The 21,276-nt window shown below is 50.6% G+C and overlaps 1 protein-coding gene across 1 annotated transcript in view; it reads right to left on the bottom strand.

Annotated features, from left to right (window-relative positions):
- LOC128721627 (hemicentin-1) overlaps positions 1 to 18,640 on the bottom strand; it is a 145,843-nt gene extending 127,203 nt beyond the window's left edge. The window contains exon 1 of the mRNA XM_053815398.1: positions 18,544 to 18,640. Within this exon, the coding sequence (XP_053671373.1) occupies positions 18,544 to 18,640 (97 nt within the window). The remainder of the gene's footprint in view (positions 1 to 18,543) is intronic.
- Between the last annotated feature and the right edge of the window lie 2,636 nt (positions 18,641 to 21,276).

Genomic DNA, 21,276 nt, shown 5'->3' with positions numbered 1-21,276 from the left:
AAAACGAACGGAAAATGGAATGGGGGAAAAATCATGTGGTTAGTCGAATCTTCAGGATGTTTGTGTTTTCGCTGCAACCAAACTGACGATGCGCTCGTAGCTGTATGTCGAAACCTTGAAGCATGGACTCTGACTGTGATTTAAAGGTGAGCCTATATGAAAGCTGGATTACCACACACACACACACACACATACTTAAAAACAACACTCATTTATGTTCAACCGAGCGCGATGAACGATGGATATAAAAACAAGCTCACTCCGTACGAAAGTGTCCATGGTTCTCGCATCTATCTTCCTCCAAGAGACTGTCGCATAAGAATCCCGTCCGTCCGTTTTGTACCATCATAGTCGATCAGCATATGTTTCGAGCTCGAGCGGACAACCGACAAGCACCCTCGGTGGAGGTCCTTGGGGGCAGCGCAAGATTAATGCATTTTTAAAGCGCCTGCGTGGTTGAACCTAGTCATCTAGATCCATCCAAGTGAACCAAAACGACTGCGACGATCGAGTGCAGTGTTTTACCGCTGTGGACGCCCGAATGCAACTGCAGCTGCAATCATTCGTCTTCGTTGCCAAATTTGATTTACAGTCAGCTTGATTGCAGCGAACGTTAACCGACCGAGTTCCGGCCCCCACGGCCTGGTGCCAGTGCCGCTAAAAAGGCATTGATTTAGCAAGAGAAAAAGAGAGAAAGAGAGACTTTCGGATCGAAATCAAGCGATGTGCATCTTGCATTCGGATTTCGCTGACTGCACCAGTCGGACTGCGGAAGAAAATTAGATACAACAGAGACAACGCGCAACAACTGCGGGGGTGCCATAAAGATGCACCGTAAAAAAAGACCTCGTCGTCCCTTGAGTATTCGTCTTCGGCAACGGCAGCATAAAACAGCGATTGCGGGTTTCGTCGCAACAGCTCGCCCCAACATGACCTCGCTGCTCGGTTCGATGCCAACGCCCGAGCAACGAGTGAAAAAAGCAAAACAACGCACCATAAACCATCATAAAGAAGTGTAGAAGTGGAATGAAAACAAAGCAGCACAAAAAAAAATCACCACATCCCGGTTGGAGGAAAATCCGACGTTTCTTCAGCACTACTACTGTGTTGAACGTCAAGTGAAATTGAAATGTACTTTATAGCGAACCCTGCCCTGGTGTGACGGTGGCAAATCGTTCAGCTGACGCGCTGCCCCGGCGCTACCGTACACTCGCTTGCAGTCGTTTATTCATGCATCGGGAACATCATTTTCACCGATGTGCTGTTGCTGCAGTTTGCCCGCGTGCATGTATGCACGCCGTGTTCACCCACCATTCCGTCGTTTGTGCGTCCCGAACGCGTTCACGCCGTCGGTTCAGCGCTCACGTCTTCAGGAACTATTTTGCAGCGAGCGAACCGACAAATTCCTAACTCCTGGGAGTCTTTTCCCCCCATAGCGCCATAGCGCCATTGGCTAGGAGTTCCTTCGCGGTGGTGGGTGGCATTTATTGTTTATTTGCTGCGCCCGGGCTCGCGCCCTGGCTTCAAAGTGTCAGAATCTCGTTCACCCGTCGATGTCTCGGTGTCGGTTTTCCCACCCAGCAGGAGTCGGGAATGGGTGCCTACCAGAACCGCAGAAAGGGCACCAGTTCTTTCCAGTTTCGTGACTAAGGTTTTTAAAAGCGCTAACAATCTACCTCCCTTTTCGGGTGGAGGTGACGGAAAAAAGCCCTGAATCGGATTGCCCCCTATTTCTGCCCTCCGGTTGGTGTAGGCGAATCAAGTGTACCATAAGCACTGGGCCGCTCGTTAGCACGCTGCTTGACTGCGGGAATTGACGGATAGTGTTTTGGAGTTCGTTTCACGGATGCACGATTATGCCGGTACGGGTGAAGTGCCGACGGCTGACAGCCACGTGCTTGCGCTTATTTAACACGAACACACCGCTGGTTAGGCCAGTTCTCAACGATCACCTTTTCAATGCTAGCCGCTGGTGGGGATGGGTGCACACACTTGACAAGCCGCGTTGCATTTTCACCAGGGGCAAACGCCACACCCATAACTTAATTACGCCCTCCCCAATGAGCCCGAAGGATGCCTCAACGCCATGATGTTGGTGGAGGCGAAGTCGTCCTTAACGCCGCTCGTCTAATTGCTTCGAGAGCGCGTGCCTGTTAGCTCTCCTTACGCCATGGTGTCGGAGGAGTCCTGCTCGTGTTGTTCGTTGAAAATTGGCCATCTGAAAAACACCACAGCGCTACCATTTCACTGCCCGCTGAGGACTCTTGTGGGTGGTTTTAGGGAAGGAGTGCATTACAAGATGGGTGACTTTAATTTGACAGTGCCAGGCAATTAAGTTTTTTTCCGTGTTGCATTCAAGTGCAATTCGGTGGAGATGCATCACGATTAATACGAGCCCATCGAAGCAGGCGATGCTGCGTTGCCGTAGAAGGAGCTTTTTTTTATGGCGAGCAATTCTGCTATGCATGAAAAAAATAAATTTAACTCAAAAGAAAACAAATTAAGTGCTCTTTTCGGAATTTCCACAAAAAGGAGATGAATTCGGCTACCTCCGTTTAACTTCCTGATATATGTGGTTAATGGGAAGACAATTCCCGACCCCTCTAAACATGGACTCAAACAATAGCTACCGAGCCTTACCAGCGTCACATGGCATAGATCGACTAGAGAAATTAACCGAGTCAGCCCGGGATAAGGCTCTCAGCAGCTGTTAGGAGGAAATGCCTTTCAGCCCAGAAACAATTATACAAATCTTAATACGGCCAGGCCGTCCCTAAATAAATAATAAAAGGAAGTGAAGAAATCCAGTTGAAGTGACAAACACTCGTTCCAACAAATGCTCTTCAGAAAGAGACCGAGCGATCTTAAACGTTGAACAAAATGTACTTTGTGTAATTACATGCAACGTGCAACGACGGTGCTGCACACTCGTGCCAACAGGAAAGGCTTTCGATCCGGCCGTAGCATGTGCATAAACGGGGTAAAAAAGTTTTCCTTTTGGCAAGTGTATGAGTGGCTGCTTGCAAATATTATTTAGTGTTTTCGATGTTTGAGTAAAGCAAATTTTTGCTCCTTCTCAACCAAAATAGCAGCTGCAGTATAAGCATTAACGGAGAGTTATGCTCTGTTGCGGCGTAAAAATCAACAATGGGTGCCTTGGGAAAGAAGCCCTCTGCCATGAATGCACCAATGAAAAGCGACACCCAAAACCAAGCTTTCCTGGCTGCAGCATACCGCTGAGTGGTGTTTTATCGAGCTTAGTCCTGGTGTCCCAAACCCAGCGCCACGCTGCCATTTCGTAACTTTGCAAACATCGCGCCCAACCGCGCCAGGCATCGAAGTGGAGCAGTAAAGCATTTGGCAAAGCACAACGCCAGCTGAAACCCGTTACCATTACTCCCGGTGCCGTTTTGTTTGGTTTTGTTCCGACGCGCAGTACCGTGGAATTAGGGGTGGAAAAAGTCTGGAAAAACGGCGCTGGCTGCCGGCAAGTGCGAGGGAGTGCGATGAAAAATGCACTGTCCGTAAACACGAGCGCGCGAGCGCGTGTGTGTGTGTGTGTGTTAGGTGTATTTATTTGCCCGTCTGGAGTTAATACTTAAAATCGGGCACCTTCTTAAAGACGTCCAGCTAGCTCGCCAAGAACCGGGAAACACGTGGAACGCGCGAAGCCGCACCGAAAGCCATTATTAATATAAACTGTAATTGCTCACCGGTTGGATGGCTGGCGAGAAAAAGAAGAGTGTAGTAACATAATTGCGATAGCCCCGGGCTCGTCCACCTTCGTGCCAACGAGCTCCGCAACAATATGTTGCCACGGGACCACTCGACTAGGGCCGAGTAGGTCCTTCAAAGGACCACAGCCCCGACCGGACCGGGCGTTACTGTTCCCACGTGAGCTGCCCGTAGAGAAAGCCAACTTCCTTCTTGCTGGATCCGATCCCCGTCACACAGCACACGCTCTGTCTACCATCTTTCTCGCTTTCTCCTTCGAAAGGGTTGCGATAATTTATTGCATGTCAGAAACGGTTAGCGGTGCAACTTTTACTGCAAGAACTTTGTTCGTTGCAAGGCTACCAGTAGGTGCAAAAAAGTGCAGCAGCAAACATCGGCGTCGAGTCGGTTGGGTGCTTGAGATGGCTGATCCGCCGGGAGACCGATCCATTGCCGGGAACAACTAGGAACCGAGAAGGTAACGGGGTGGAAAATAAGTGTTTCTAATTGCCACCAGCGAGCACGCCTGCAGCCAAGAACAACAAAAAACAATAAAAAGATACCGTACACGGCACTGCCCTATCCTGGGACGGTTCTGTACATTGCTTTTCTTTTGGTGATCCATCGAACATACATCCGTTTGGGATTGGCTTAGCGAAAACTGAACTAAAGGCCGAACCACCGAGCCAGAACTGAGTGTATTCGATGCCAGTTTTTTCCCAGTTGGGTTTGTTTTTGCACGCCACCAACCACGCCGACGAGTAGGACGATCGATCTTTGCGCTCAATCAACTCAATCCGTTTCCATCCACCCAGGAGGTGGTGGACGAAGGAAAAATAAAAATCGCACGCAACACTTTCCCAAACCCGAGCCTCGAGCTCTTGGAACCTGACCAAGCTTGGAGCGCAGCGAGAATTACGGGGAAAACTCTCTTTCCACACACACATACACACACTCATTCTCAATCGACGCATCAACGGCCATGACTCACGATCCCGTTCCGATGGTCCGGCCCTCTGCCTGCTCTGAATCGATGCGCGGGTAAAAAGTGAGGCACATGTTTTTCATTTGCGGAAAAGCCTTTCCTCGGGAAGGCACGGGAAGGAAAAAATCGAACGAACGTATCAGATCGAGAACTGGGTAATGGATGTGCTAGTTGGAAGTTTTCTCCAACTCCACTCCATCGGCCGTGAGTGTGCCGTTTTGAAGTGCCTTCCTTCGTTGTTCAGCCTCGTTCCTCAACAGCTCTACTCCCAACTGCGCGAACGTGTTCGTGTTCCGTTCAAAGCCGGCGGTTCAAAGCTGCTACTACTGCCACCTTGACTTCCTTCGGGAGGGCACCACGGTTGGGGCATGATTGCGGCCTTTTTTCCCGACCCGTACCCTGAGACGACGGCAGTTCCGTGTGCCAACATCAGATAGAGCGATAGGATTCGACGAGCTTCGGAGGGCCAAGCTAATCAAGGCCAGCTGGCGCAAGGTCGAGTTTGATTGTCTTCTCTCGTTCACTCTCTCTCTCTCTCTCTTTTTCTCGATGTTTTTGCGCGTCGCAAATTTTTGCGCCCTACTCGGTTACCCGAAGAGGTGGGCTCATTAATGCGATAATTGTTGCAATTTTCCTCGTGGTGAGCGGTGGAAAGTCGTAAAAAGCTCCCGCGCAGGCACGACACTGGAAAAGCCCACCCACAATGGGTTGAAGCAACAATCAGGGGGCCGCGTTGATAACATCCAATTATTCGCCATTAAGTGCTCGGTGCGTGTTTGTATTCAATTCGACTGCTTGCTTGCGGTTCGTGGAAAAGCAGAGTCTTGCCAGCAGGAACGCGCACGGTACAAAACGTTCAGCAGGCCGTGTTCAATTAGTCACATACAGTTGCGAACCGAACGATGCCATCAATGCGTGTGAGAGGTCGAATCGTTGCCACCACCGTCACTTTAGGTCGCTCCATCATACGCCCATTAGAGTTTTAAATATTCATGCAGTGCAACCGTCGCGCGCCAGTCAACATGTGGCTCGAGTGGCGCCTTTTCTCGAGATTGTGCGAAACGTGACCGAAACCGGGCATTGGAAACAAGAAACAAGGGCTCCCACCGCCTGTGGCGCATAATTTGCGCCCCTAATTGGGTACCATTCCGCCGTGTGCCGTTTATCATGCAGAATCGTCGACTCCATTCTCGTCGCATCCCACATCCGGTTCGTGGATTCTCGAGCCCTCGTTCTCGGGTTTAGATCACGGGCAAGCCGACGAGAGATTAAGCCCACTTTCCCAACATCCATCACGGCCACTCGGCAGCGCCGGTGTAGCCAGCTGGCAGCTGTTGGCTCGAAAACCTCAAGCTGCTGGTGGTAGCCCACACCCAGTTCGGGCCGGGGTGGTCATAAAAAAGTTAATTATTTTATATGAGCTACGTGACAAATCTTTCTCCCCGGCACCAACCACCAACGTGTCGCAGATGCGCTGATGCGGAGGATGTGACACCAATTTCGCTGCCGGTCTCGGAACCCCGAAGCTGATCAACCCTGTTGATAGCGCGGTGGTGGCTCGGTGGTTCTAAATCTAAAACCGTCGACCGGCGGGTTCGCCGTAATTACAACACGACCTTTCGGCCTTCGAGGCCACCAGCCGTTCGGGATAGGGAACAAAACGGAAGCCTAATCGGGTCCCTACGTGTCACCCTGTCCGGCACTGTGGCTCTGATCAATGCAGCAGAACGAACGGTCGTGTGCCGTTAAAAATAGAGTCCCACTGCAGGCCTACAATCCCGGCCGGCGGGAATAATGGGTCATTCTTCTGCCGGCGTGTCCTTCCTACCTCCTCACCCCCCCACTTCCCCAACAGATCCCAGTTTTTATCGGGTTGGGAAAAAAATGAGCTCCACGATTCCTGTGCTTTTCTTTTTTGTCCTGTGCGCCGTTCCATTGGCGTGTCGTGGCGTCCTCGTGACCCAGGACAGAGATAAATTTATCTCTCACATGAGGGAGCCCTTTTTTATTGCTCGATGCACTTTTCACCCGTGTAACTCGTATGGTGGTCGCCGGTCGGCTTTGGTTATCTTTAGTCCTTGCCGGGCGGTTCCTCCTGGTTTGCCTTGCACCCGGCGCTTGGGTTTGTCTGCATGCACATCTGCGCATTCCAGGCACCACCCTCATGCCAGTGGAGTGTGGGCTTTCCGCAGCACGGCCGGAAGGGATTTCGGTCAGCCAGACCGGTCCGGCACTAGTCGTTCGTGTACCTTCACCTCACGAAAAGGCTCACACTCGAATCAAGGGCAAGAAGAACTAAAAAGGAGCTGGCAACAAAAAAAAAACGAAAAAGAAAACTATCAACGGAAGCCACCGACCGACCGAAGCGCCGAAACAGATACTGCAAACGGAAACTCATCCACACCAGCCGGCAGCGTGGGTCTTGCTTTTTGCCGACTTCCTACGAACTCGGGCGCGAACGGAAGCGAGCAGTAAATGCCACACCATTAACATTGCATGGGGAAATGGGGCTCGAAAGTATTCCCGGACTAGCGCACTCGGGCGCTCTGTCGTTCCGGTTCGGGGCCAAATGCGCCCCCACTCCCCTTCCCCCTTTTTTCCGGGCCTCATCATTGTGTGTGTGTGTGTGAGGATTGCTTCCTTCCACGAAGGATCCTTTAAACGGTGCTTTAAACGGCACCAGGCACCTGTGTGTTTTTCGTCCCGTTGAGCGAAGGGAGCCAACCCAGGTGTCAAACGGTGAACTTTGATGCAGCAGCATATTTGAGATTCGGGCACTCGGCTTTGGGTGGTACTTGTTTCCACTTGGTGGCACATTTTTTTCTCTCTTCTCACTCTCGTGTATGTGTGTGTGTGTGTGTATAGTTCTCTTTGCCTACCGGAAAGCTGTGTTGAGGTGGTCGCATTCGATGCGGAGTTGTTTTTTTTGTCCTGGCAAAAATCGATTGCACACCATTTTTTTCTCGTTTTTTCATTGGATCAGCATCGCGCCCCGGTAATGGTGAGAATATTGTCATCGGATGAGGTGAGGCGAATAAACAGAGTAGAACGGAGTGGTGCGAAACAATTTTCGGGTGGAAAATGATGCCGTGAACTAGCGCGGAGTATTGATTTTTGTGAGATAAAATTTCATTTACGGTTCGCGGTACCGCGACGCGTACACTTGATGAGGAGTGAAACGATACGTGCGATTTTGTGGCTTCATAAGAGCCTTTACGGTGGCTGCTTTTGTGCTGGTGTGTGTGCGTGTGTGTACAGTTTCCGTTCTATTTAAATCGTCGAGTTTTGTTAAGCATTCTAATCTTGTGTACTCTTTTCGATGAAGAGATTTACGGGTTGTATTCGTTGGATTTAGATTCTTACAATACCCCAAACAGTTGGTGGAAAACAAGCCAATTTGGTTAGCATCCAGCGATTTCATTCCATTTAACACTTTCAACTGAATCTGCTCTGATCTCCTCCGGCAATTGGATCATCCCCAACACGAGCATGGTATTTTCGTTCCAGTCTGTCGCACTGATGCTTGCTAATTAATCATCACTTCGGTACGATAAGCGCCCAATCCGGTGCCGTTTGGAATCATCCGCTGACAGATCCCTTCCTGGCTGCTGATTAGCAAGCACCGAACCAGCAACTTGCCGCTTTCTCCACGTCGCCATCACCACGGGAATGGCAAAATAACTACACGCCAACGCCCAAAAGGCCCATCTACTGGTGAAAGTTTTGCCTACGAGGTGCGGCAGATTCTTCTCGAGCAAACTAGTTCGCCACTTTCGTCCGCTTCCAGCACGATTCAGGCCGTTATCCCGTTCCCCCCGTTGGGACAGGAATTCCCCCCCCCCTCCCTCCCCTCCCCCCAACCCAGTCATGCCCTATCCGTTCTTTCGCTCAGGTAGCGACTCGATGGCTGCGGACTGCTCAAATCTTTGAGGCCAGAAATCTTGATGAGATTAGGGAAACTCCTCAGACAACGCGCAAACTACCGCACCAACTCACCAACCCCTTTTACCAGCCCAAAGGGGCTACGGACACACCCAGGCAAAATGCCGGTGCCGGTAGTGCTGAAAAGTGTAGTGTATCAAAAGTTTTTGATTTATTTTCGGCACCCCCCGGGGGAGGGTGTTCCGTGTCCGATGAAGGAATGCTTCCGTCCGGGATGCGATCTCTCGAAGGTGGGATCTAAGGCGAGAGGGGCTTCCGGAGCCAGACGGGCTGATAATGAAGATACGATGTTCGTTGAATTGTTAAAGACCTTCGTTGGGTGGTGCGGCATCACAAGACGGCAGCTGGAGGGTAGCTAGTTTTCTCCGTCGAGCCTTTCACCGAACGCGGTACCGCCAGCCCGAAACCACCACCCGCAAGAGGTAGGCCATCTTTATCCTTTCAGCTCACGGCCTTGCCTCGGGCGCCTCCAAACTCATCATACATCTTCATAAAACCTCATGACCGGGTTGGTTTCTTTTTTTTTCTCTCTCTTCTACTAGTGGCCTTCCTGGGGTGGTTGTTTCGACGCCAAACATCGCTGAAATAAACTATTCAGTCCCAGACCGAGCTGGTAGTTTTCGTACTTTCGAGTGCCGGCATTTCGGCTTTAACGCCACGAGACCACCGAGAACGATGCGACGCGCGATAAACCGTACCGAACGGGTCTGGTTGCATTGGTGGAATTTTAAATGTATTAGAAATTAAATATTAACCAGCACCGAGCCCTAGTTGGGGGGTGTGGCGCACACTACTTAACGCGCCCTCGTGCACGCCCCCTTCGAAAAGGGACACGGTTCTTAGTTACGCGAGTGCGAACAATTCGAAGCGGAGGATTAACGCACGGCTAGGGCTAGAGACCTCCTTTCGCTTCCACTCAGCGTGGTGCTGCTAACACATCAAACAGGTTTCCTTGAACTGGATCACGCACTTCAGCAGCCTCCAGTCGAGGAAAAGGAAAGAGAAAGAAAGATAAAAAAGGAGAGCGAGAAAAAGAGAGACCTGAAAGCGAGATGGCATTCCGTTCCATCAAAGACCCAGCGAGAAGGCTCCAATCTTTACCGTTTGTTAAAGCTCGGTCGGCAACGCGAGCTCGCTGGGGCTGGTATCCTTACGGCAGCAAGGAGTCAGAGGGATACTAACGGAACTGTGAGTTTAACGCATTTAGCCAGAGTCGCCCACGGGGCCCTTCGTGTGTGTATGTGTGATTGGGAGAGAGAAATCCGGATCACTGCTTTTCCGGTGCCGCACGGTGGAAATTAGAATGCTCCTTCAAGTGAATGAAAATAATGAGCTTCAATTTAACACCAGCTGCCGTTTCGTGCGGCACCGTTTTCCTTGTGTTTCGCTCAAGGTGGATGCCATTCGGAAGTTGAGGAGGCTCTGTTTGCACAGCGATAAGGCTCGCTCCGGTGCTTCCGTGCGGTCGCCGAGCCGGAGGAATCCCGCGTGGACGCGTGACGGTGGCGCGTGAGTAAATAATTATATAACCACAGCCTGACGTAGCGTTGCGGTAGGCGTTGCTGGAACCGAGCCGAGACGAGCCCGAGACGGATGCAGGCACCGGGTGATTGTTTAAGGTTTTATCTGACGCGTCGGTTCGTTTTGCTTGAAATTTCGGTGCACCCGGTGCGGCCACACCAAAGCGTTGAGGGCATATTTAAATAAATTATTGCCCCCCTGCCATTTACCGACACGAAAAAGAAAGGCTGCGACGTGCATAGTTGGTTTAATTTATTCTAATCCATCGCCTCTCACGGGTGGCGGATGTTTAATCTGCGCTTATGACGGAAGCAATGAATAAGCGCTAATGTGATTGCATCCGGGGGTTCGGCTTGCGTAGGGAACAGGAAATTTGCACCTAATGAGCGACCGACCCGCGGCCCCAGCCAGTAAGTATAATTTGCTTCGCACGTACGTGTGCAGATATATGCCACACAAACCAGCAGAAGCTGATGTCGTCTGATAACGTGGAATAAAAATTAACGAACCCTCGCGTGAACGATGCGTCTCAGCAAATCAATTTCCACGCGCTACTCGTGCAAAACATCCGCGCAAGTAAGAGGACGAACGAAAGGAATGGATGGAAAAGAAGGAGAAAAAAAAGTACTCGCAACCAGGATCACTTCGACCTCACGGTCGCGCTCGTTAATCGCTAATTTAATCTTCGCTTCATTTTCTGGCCAGGTGGAAATTGGGTGGCGAATTTTTCGGCTCGTTAAATTTATTAAACTGCTCTTGCGCCCTTGCGAACCCCTTCGACGTGGGTCGCTGCCAGTCGCCAGGTTGGTGGGATAATTGAATTGAATGCCCTAAAAATCGCCCCCACCGAAGGGTCCTTTCGGATCGGTCCGTGAGTGATAATCAGAAAATCGGTGCCCTTTGATTGAGGTTCACTTGCAGCCGGATCGTAATTTCTACCTTTGCCAATGCTCAAGTGACGGTCGTCCCCGTGGGAAAAGTGAAAGAAAAATTCGCCACAGCTGCTTCTCATCCCCCGGAAAAGGGCAGAATGTTGAATGTCGAAAGCTTACCCTGGGGGATATTTGTCAAACGCATCCCCATTTCCAGCGTGGGCCGTGAGAGCGAACCCAGTCGCGGGCGCGTTTGGCTCTAATTTTAGCCAAAGCCTGTCAAAAAGGCTGATCCCGGAAATTGTCTAAGCCAAGGGCTTCGATTTTCCTTCCACACGGTCCCACTGTTGTCCGTCTCCTGCTGCGCGGTGGAACCAAGTGAAAATGTATTTTCGGGGACGAACGAAGGATATGTTTGCGAAGGCACCATCCGTGGGTCCCATTTCTCCCCTTTCCGACGGGTTTTTGAGCTTTTCACGTGCGCGCCAGTGTACCATTTTCCTCCATCCCGGGACTGTGCCCCACCCCTATCCGGTGAATCAACATTCGGGTCTGGGTGGGTTCGCCAAGTGGAAAAATGCTGTTTGCTTTCAATTTCCACCTGAGTGCGGATAAAACGTAGGAAAATATGCGTACGCTTTTCCGGTAATTTCGCCCACCGCGGCGCGTGGTTCCGTCATCGATCAGCGTTTGGTTCTCGGCGATAGTATCCCCGAGAGAGGGCTACCGAGAGGCATTAGGGCAAGCGGAAGCGACCTTACGCCCGACAGCCAACCCGGACTCGAATAAATTATTCGCCAGGATGCCGCACTCGACGGACCTCGATAGCGGCAGAGGGGTCGTTCTGATGGCCCGAAAATCTAGCGCGCGAGACCCGTGTGAAGGAAACCGTAGGCCCGTGTTTCTGCTCTAATTCGCGTCCCAATTCCATACCGGACGGCAAAATACCGTGGGCATTGTGGGTGAAGTGAGGACAGGTGAAAAATCAATACCTGTTCCTTCGTTCGGTTCCACCGGTGAGGCTCGAAAGCGCGCGTTTGCACCCCTCGTATTCATCCACCCAGCACCGGCAAGGAACACTTTGAACAGTGCGGCATTGTCGGTCTGCACGGAAAAAAAAAGCAAAGTGTCACACCTCGTCGGGTCGGGGATGGGAGTGAGAAATACCTTCGACGGTGCAGGTAATTGATCGATTTTTCATTTAAGGTTCACCTGGGGCGGGAAAGTTTGATGGAACGATTCGAACGAGCGATTTAATTCAGTTAATTGAAGAATCAATCAAACCGCCGTGTCCCGTGCCCCGTGTCAGCCCTGCGAAGAAAGCACGGCCTTCGCATACAACCGCATATCCTTTACACAAATTATTATTGTGATCGTTATCGCCATCGGTGAGGGTAAGAGTAGGTAAACATGTCTCACACGCACCGCATTAAAGGCTGTCCGCTGGTGTGGCTCTAATAACACCGAGTGACCTCGCGTGTGCTAACTCTCAACGTCCAACACAAAACTTGGGTTTTTTTTTGTGGTAGGTTTGTTTGGGTCTTCATTCTTTTTTTGAAGTAGTTTTGTCTCGCTCATCCTCATGAGCACGAAAACCGTCCCATTAGCAACATTTGTTATCGTGGAAGCGACGCCGCAGCTGCGACGGGTGAAAGTTTATGCGAATATCATCGCTTTCCAATATGGGTCGTCGTTCCCTCTTCGAAAACCCCGTACAGCTCGTCATAAATGTATAACAAATTCGATATTAATCTTTCGCCCGTCTCCCATAACTGTCATCGTGCCTATTTTTTTCCTCCTCCGATCGCCTTTTCCGAGCATCGGTGCTATCTTTCTAAACGTGCTTTTCTTTTCTTCGTTAAGGATGGGATCTTCGCTTTGCCCTTCCGGTTGCCACACGCCCTAAGTCAAACGTCACGTGCACGAATACGTGTGAAAAATTCATGTGGAAAACGCCTGCTTGGGCGAAAGCTCCCATAGCTAGGAGCATAAATGCAAGAAAAAAAAAATAAACCATGACTTCACCTAGCAGTCGCCCCGTGCTGGGGTTACGACGACGGGAAAGTAAGCACACTTTCGTTACGCTGGCCCATTCCCGACAAGGGTCACCGAAAGTAAAAACAACAAACGATAAGCCGCAGCCAAATGTTGCCACGGTGCAGGTCGCCCTGAAACGGAAGGGAACGACGTGAACTGCGGAACGAAGCGTTGGTGGAATGGGGACGCTCAAAGGATACGAATACATCAAAGGGACCCGTTTCGCCCGTGGAAAGTTGGTGGTGGTATGCGCTCCGTAAACATTGCTTATGAGAGGTGTTTTGTCACTTTCTCTCTGTTTCGCTTTTCTTTCTCTTTCTCTCTTCACTACATTCACCGTGTGAAGGTTTTCATCACCTCGTGCAGGTCACCGCGTTCGTCATCTTAAACATGTTATTTTATGTTTTTAGCTTCTTCGTTCATTCTCTCTCTCTCTCACACACACACACTGTAGCTAGGTCTGTTTCAAGCTCCTTGAGCTAGGTGGGTGCACTGTGTGCGTGTTTAGCTGATTTTTTTTTTCATACCACTCGCACAACTAGAGTGGCCATTCGATGCCTCGGGGAAAGTCGGGGTGGAAAAGTCCTCGGCTCTAAGCAGCCGCCGGAGGTGACGCGAGTGATATTGCGTCCCGAACATGGGCACCCAAACCAGCCAGCGCAAGGAGGTCTATAAAATGTTTATCTTGAAACGGCCACCCGACGGGCACGACGAAAGCCTCTTACCGTTGCCCACGTCTGGATTTTGAGGAGCAAAGTAAACGAACAAAAAAATAAAAAAGAAACAACAAGCTGCACACCTTCGTCTCCCGGGGCTAGAGCGCTAGTATGATAACGCTTCGGCTAGGGCTGATGTCCTTGTCCACTCCCGTGACTCGGCGACCCGACGATGAGGCGACACTTTTTTCTTTACCCCTGTGGACTTTATCAAGCCATGATGGACTCGTTGGCAACAATTGGCTGACGAGGCCTGGGGGTCACTCGTGTCGCCGGCACAGAACGTAGCAAAAGGATTGCAAGTCGCCGGCGATAATAAGCTTCATTTACAGCCGGGTTTACTTAATTGAAAGCTTATTCCGCTGCAGCTAGGTGCATCATTCTGGGAACGCTTGGTTCTCGCTTGGATCGCGCACTACTCGTCCGACGGCGACGTGTTTATGACGGTAATAAAGTGACATTGAACCTAAGTGCATGACTTGTGATGCTCGATACTACTCCTCGGCTTTCTTGTTCCAGTGCCATTTCGTTTTGTTAGGTGTGCGTCCTACTTCTCGCTTGGGACATTGAGTGAGCGAATTGGATTTTTTTGCCTCCCCCTTTGTCAACCGTAGCTGAACGGTACAGCCGCACCGGTACGGTTTCCAGATTTTCACACCCCTCGGTCGGTTGGAGCGAAGGTTCTGATGTCGTCCCGAGATGGGAGCTTGATGGGAGGACTAAGTGAATGAATATCGTTGTCTCTCGTACGTGCTAGCTGGGGAAGCAGTGAAAGTAGACCGAAAGTATCAAGTCGCACCGAACACCGGTCAAATGTCTTGCCCAGATTTGACCGTGGAATGGACGGTGGGAAAAATGCACGACTAAAGTGGGCACGAGCAGTCGACGATACTTCACATCGCACGGTGGAACGGTCCGATGTTGTTTCGCGCGTGGACATTTAAGCTTTTGAGCTCCGAGAAATGTATACTTTTTAGTTTATTTGGTTTCTCCAGTGGAGAAGAAAATGTATTTTATTTTGTGACTAGCACACTTAACATTTTTCAAGATAATAGTATGGTGCTATAAAGGTGTCATGAAAAGCACCCTGTTTTAATCAGATAGATTTCATTTTAAGTTCAAAGGCTCTTCTAGGCAAAAATTTTAGTTTTGAAAGCTATACAATAGTTTTGAAATGATGCTTGTATCTATCTCACTCTATAGTAGAAAGCATTACAGATTGTTCGATGTTAATCGTGCAGTTCGTGCAGTGAAACTCTGGACATACCAGGTATGATTCGTCATGTGAATGTAGTTCCAACGAAAGTACGAGCAAAGTTCTCCCTTTTATTCTTCCTGCCAAACGATTACATCTGCCAACCATCTTCCCTGAGGGTGATGTTCGACTGCACCACGATGGAGCCAGCGGCTAGAAATTGAAACCATTGCGCCACAATCGTCCGACGATTACTGTGACGGTCAAACGTCGAACGTCACGAAAGGCAACGCCCAGCGAACAGAAGAGGGAACGATCGAATGCATCCGTCCGGGCCATTGTCTGGTCGACGTAGCGAAAGTCCAGCCATTTGAACGACGCCAGGTGAAATAACATCGGTGAAAAGCCATCTGATCTTGGATGCGTATTCATCCAGCAGTCCATCAAAAACGCCCCGAGCAATGTAGTCACTTCATCGAACTCCAGTGTCCGGGGCTGTTCCGGACATTCCCGTCAGCCAATCCGAGCCTTATTCATCACAAAACCTACAGGTTTGAGATCGGATGAGGGACGAGTCTTTTAAAACCAAACGGCTAGCAGCAATGCCCAAGGGAACGAAGAATCCTCACTATACTAACGTAAACGGACCTAAAGATCAGTGTGTTCAGTTGAAAAGTTATCGAATTTCTGCGTATTTTGCTCCCCCGGTACTCCAGAAAAGGCCTGGAAATGATGAGAAAAACACTCCTGATGCACTGCTTGCTGAGCACGGAGTATCGCTAGAAACAACAAGTGCTCCCACGGGCGAGAATCAAGATGATGCCGCACCGTTACACTTCCCGATGAAGCAACAGCGATTGGTTTCAGCGTGACCTACGGGAGTGCGTGTGATCGAACCGCGTTTTGGCTGAAGGAGATGGGAAAGGAGGTCCAACGAAAAACGCTTTGAACAGAAACGCTGCACGGTTCACGCTCGTAAAATAAACATCCGCCAGCGACAAGGCTCCCCGGGGGTGGCTTTTGGCTTCGGACGAGCGTATTCCGGGTTGGGGACTTTCTTTGATCTGGGCTTGTTTGTTCGCCAGATACACCGCCGGCAAAGGTAAAACGCATTAGATAAAGTACGAATCGCTACACCGGTGTCCAAATGCAATCGGTGGTGCCTAGGGAGCTGGGGTTTGTGTTTGAATTTTTTTTTTGTTTACTTCTTCCCACGATTTTGGGTTGTGCTGCCATTGCTCCCACTAGCGGGTCCGTGGGCAGTAGAAAAAAAAGTCCAAAGCTCACGCCGGTGGGCCAGTTAGCTAAACAAAAACCCATAAAGCTTAGCCTCGGTGACGTAAAAGCTGCCTTGGGAGCAATCTTCCCGTGAACGACCAGGCGCCTCCATCGAGTTTTGCGTCCCATTGTGCGGCGTGCCAAAAGCGCACCATCTCCAGCGCGCAAAGCCTCCCTGCTGGGTTCGATGCTCAATTTGCGCGCTAGACAGCTTCATCGACGGCGCTGCGTGCTACGAGGCGCTTTACCGGTATGCTAAAACAAGGCGCAGAAGAGGGGCAAGAAAAAAAAATCAACACAGAAAGGAAACCCACAAAATGCCCGTCAAACGTCATTCGACCGTCGTCATCGGCATCATCGTTCGACCGAAGCCGAAGGAGGGCTTTCGCCGTTTCTCCGGCAACAACCTTCGCTTTTCGAACCCAAATGTCAACATCAGGGGGCAAGAAAAATATCCATTTCGCTTATCGAAATCAATTATCGACCCGGCTCGAACGGCAAAATTCCACCCGCTGGACAAAAAGGGAGCGAGAGAGGAAGGTCGGATGGAAAAAAGAAGAAAAATAAACCGTTGTGAAAATAACGATATTCATGAGCCACCCAACCCAGCCTCGGTAGCGAGCGGGGGTCAGCAGCAGCGAGGTGGCAGGAAAAGTTTTGTTTATCGAATTCGGAATTTGTTTGCACGGACGCCCGGCCGAAAATGGCGCGTGTCTGAACGGAACACCGCGCGACGTCGTCGGCGCGAATAAAATACCGTTCAATGGTCGAGACGGGAGGTATGGGACGGCCACCAGAGAGGGAGGATGGTGGTAGTGGGGAGTGAAAATCGAACGAAAAACTAAATTTCGTACGAACTGAGCACACGGCACCGTTGCGCAGCTCGTTGTACTGTGGCCGCGAAAACGCTCCGGGAAAATCAATCCACTGTCAGTGACAGCCTTTTTCCATTGGACTGCGCTTAACTTTAGCCCTGCACCCATCATCGCGTCATATTTCGCGATTTCTTTCGGTGTGCTTTTGCCTGCTTCTTTTTCCTTTCTTTTCGTTTTCTTCCTTCTTTTTTGCTGTTGCTGTTCAATCGCAAACAAAGCGTGTGCGCCCGACCGATGAAATCCCGATCCGGGCAGGATTTGTCAATTCTTATTCATACTCGACAGGGGGATAGGTCAGAGTGGGATTCAGTCTAAGATCGCGCGATTACCGACCCTTCGTCTGTGGCTTGATCGGATTTCAGGGATTTTAATATTCATAACGGCTTTATTACGACGTGAAACGCGGTCGAAGATGAAAGAGCCCGGCCCGGTTGTGCTGGGCTGGCGACCCACGAACGGTTCGGTTGGTTCGTCCCATCAACCCCCCGGGGCGAGTGGCGATAAATGTCATCGATAAAAAGGAAAAACGAATCATTCGCCAGCCCACCCCCTATGTGTGTGTGTGTGTTCATTCCTCTTTTTTTGTGCTCAGCTTCGATTCGCTTTTCGGGGCGCATGAGAACGAACGGACGATAGCGCACAGCTTGTAGTTTGTTGGCCAATCTATCAATACAAATACAGCCGCCGGGGTGGGTGGGAAAATGGGTCCACTTTCGCTTGGTAGGGGGTGAAAGAAAAATGGCCAGCAAATGACTGCCCATTAGGCAAATTGAGCTCTGGTTGCAAATTTGCTTCCATTTCGCGCAACTGCTGGCGATGAAATATTCACCGTTTTGAGTTCCACCCACCCGCCGCTGGCCGGTGGATTACTCGGTGCGTCCTGTGGTGGCAGACAGGGTGACGAGTGACAGGGTGGTAGCTAGAATCGACGACGACGACGACGACGACTGGTAGCCTGGAGGCTGGGCCGGGCGTGGGGTAAAAATGCAACATTGACATAAATTTATAAATCACAGCTTACCGCGCCAGCCCGGAAGAAGCAGAGCGAGCGGAAAATGTTTCCTGTCCGGGATTCGAATGCATTTACTTTCCCGGTGGCGTGGCACGGCATTGGCGGAAGTTGAATAAAACATTTGCTTGGCAAAACTGCTGTTATCCCCGAAACCGCGTTCGTTGCTACGATGACGATACTTTGAGGAATGATTTTCGTCATTAATTCCTTGCTGTCGCCATCGATCAGATGCATTTTGCAGCTGCATCGCTGTGGCATGCGTGAGTGGGCTTTATGTCACGATGTTGGTTTTTGAAGTTTAAGCGTAATGCCACACACGGTATAATGCTTCAAATTTACGCTCCTTCAGAAAGGACATGTTCGGCAGTTTTAACATCAATTCCCAAGCTGGCTTACCTGCTTTGAACCCTTCGCTGCTCACGGGCGACCACCGATCGCTACCTGCGAGCAGCAGCATCAGCAGCACCGTCGCAAAATTGTGCCGCAATTCCATCGTGGCCCGGCCGAGTGAAGCACGGATGTGCCTTACGCCGAGTATGCGCCGCAGCCACACACGGCCGTCCGGCCAATTCAGATACTAGTAATAGTAAACTATGATAGTACGCGGAACTCCCACAAACAAACACATACACACACACACACGCGCGCGTACACACACACACGCTTTGCTCACTTCGCGCACCAAACCCTTTCGTCGGTCAGAATTCGGGTTGATTCACGCATAAGATATTCACGACGTTGCACCATTCGCGACGTCACCCGGCAGATGCACTCGCTTGCACACGTATTCACGCACATGCGGCCCCGGTCGGGGGCATTTCATCACACACGCACCTCACACTCCCTGTCGGTGTGTGGGTGTGCGTTATGCTTCGCTGTGATCCTACACTTCAATTCGCGATTCGCGAGCTTTCGCGAGGTCACACCGCGAATCACTTTCCGATACACTCACGATAATTGAACAACCTGCTTTGGAAGCCTTCACGCAATGCCGGAACCACGGGTACGATCGATCACGCTGGAAAGAAGCCCAAGGTGCAGGTGTTTGACCGTGAGAAACCACTACGACCTCCATCACAATCAATCCTTCCCGGCTCTTTCGCAAAAGAGTGACCGGGAAGGATCGCATGCGGAAACGAAATACCCCCATCGAAACGAGCTAGGCTAAACTTTGAAAGGCTCCTGCTGAACAGCTTTCGGGTGGAAGCGAACTTGAAACGCGAGAATCGATCCGGAAAATCGATCCCGAAAGTTCGCTCAGAAGACCGAGGAAGCTAAGGATGCTCGGGAAGCTCATTTTCGACGATGGCCCATTTTTTCGCTACTTGTTTGTGTTTTCTCGCGTCATCTCACTTTGCTCGGTTCGCTAGTATCGCTCTATTCTGGCCCATCTCGAGTGGGCTTTCATCACTCGCTAGTGTTTTATTGTTTCCGAGTTCACGAGACGAGATTTTGTTTGCTCTAGGGTATCCCAATTACCGCACAACCAAAGGGAGTGAGAAACGGGTAAAAGCGCCTATTTATATAACCGTTCGCAAGCTCGTTTTCCCCCACGTGACCACGTGCGCGTATTTTCAGCGCCATTTTCAACACCACGTGAATACGTGTCGATTCGTGAACAATCGAGACCGGCAATGACGGTAGGTGAAATGATGCTGAGTTGGTGGCTGGCTCGTTTTGTGTTGCGGACCCAGTGGGAAAGGCACATTCGTCTCTTGCACAGGATTCGATGCACCGGAATGCAGTTTGTTAGGCCTTTCGTTAGTTCCGACTTCCGATGGCCAGTTGGCAGTCCAATTAGCAGCGCCGGTCACCTGACGATCGATGACGTTTCGAGAGCGCTATCTCCGTCCGGCTTGGCTTAGCGAATGTACAATCACACGCAATTTTAATCGGCCACAGTCGTCACCACACGGCATTGCGCGGGCATTGCAGCCGAAAGATGAACTCGGTAGCGCAGTTGTCGAATTGAATTGTAAATCCACCCACACCGGTGGTGGCGAAAATTTTCCTCCACAAAAAGGCCTGAAAGACAGAAGAAAACACCACCAGTTAGAACGTTTTCGTCTCGCACAACGTTGTGAAAGTTTTAATTGCTTCCATGCAAAATAACACGAAAAAGGCAAACAGCGCGATTATGACGCAAATGCGATACTCGACAAACAGCTGCAGGATAACGCCACGAAAAAGAAATCGGCACAAACTCCACCCGATTTACACCTCGCGCGTTTTCGCTCTGTTTTGCGTTTCTTTTTTTTCCTTCTGTGAATGTGTGTGTGTGTTTTGCCTCTACGCCAAAGCTGCGCGAGGCGCATAAAATAATTCGAATCACGTTTCTGGCGTGATCCATTGTAATTTTTGTGCCTGGGGGAGATTTATGTAGCAAAAGCGCGCCCCACCCGAACCAGCTGCCACGGGTCGGCATATCGTTGGGCGTTATTTTCTTAGCACATGCACCGCCCGATGGGAGGATCCTGCCGCTGCGGACGTTTTTGCGTTTTGTTTGCCCCACCGAGGGGAGCTGCAATGAGTAAATTGTCATATGCCATGTTGGCTAGGGCGGCATGGTGAAATTGAATAAGACCAAACGGCGCATCGGTTGGTGTTGGGTTGGTTGTCGTACCGTGTGTACCGCATGATACACGAGGCCCGAGCATCACATTACAAAGCACGTACACGACCGATCTAGATGTGTGAGGTCGAACAAGTAGCGCTTGGAAAGCAGATACGCAGCAAAAAAAAATATACGCGAGAGGCACGTCGCGCTCGACCGGACGGCAGCGTAAGGTCGACGCTGGGTGGGCAGAAAACCTAATTACCAGCGGATACAATCTGACCACTCATAAATAATCATGAACACTTTATTAAATGTAGCCCACCGGCCCACGGGGCCACCGGCCGGGAAGGATCTCGCGCTCGACAGCACCAAACGAGGGGCAAACAGAATCGTGCGCAACGCGCGAAGGAAAAACTTTGCGCTAAGGAAAACCAAGCGCCACCCTGTGCAGATTGCAGACGAACACGGACGACATGCCGATGCCGTTGACTAGGAGCGTAGTCACAACTTGTCGTTAGCGTCCTGGGGAAACCGGCGCAAAGCAACTGTCACGACCATAAGCTCCACTGCAT

This window comes from Anopheles nili, chromosome 2, assembly GCF_943737925.1.
Source record: "Anopheles nili chromosome 2, idAnoNiliSN_F5_01, whole genome shotgun sequence".
NCBI lineage: Eukaryota > Metazoa > Arthropoda > Insecta > Diptera > Culicidae > Anopheles > Anopheles nili.
Note: the sequence above shows the minus strand (reverse complement) of the source record. Positions and strands in the feature narration are given on the sequence as shown.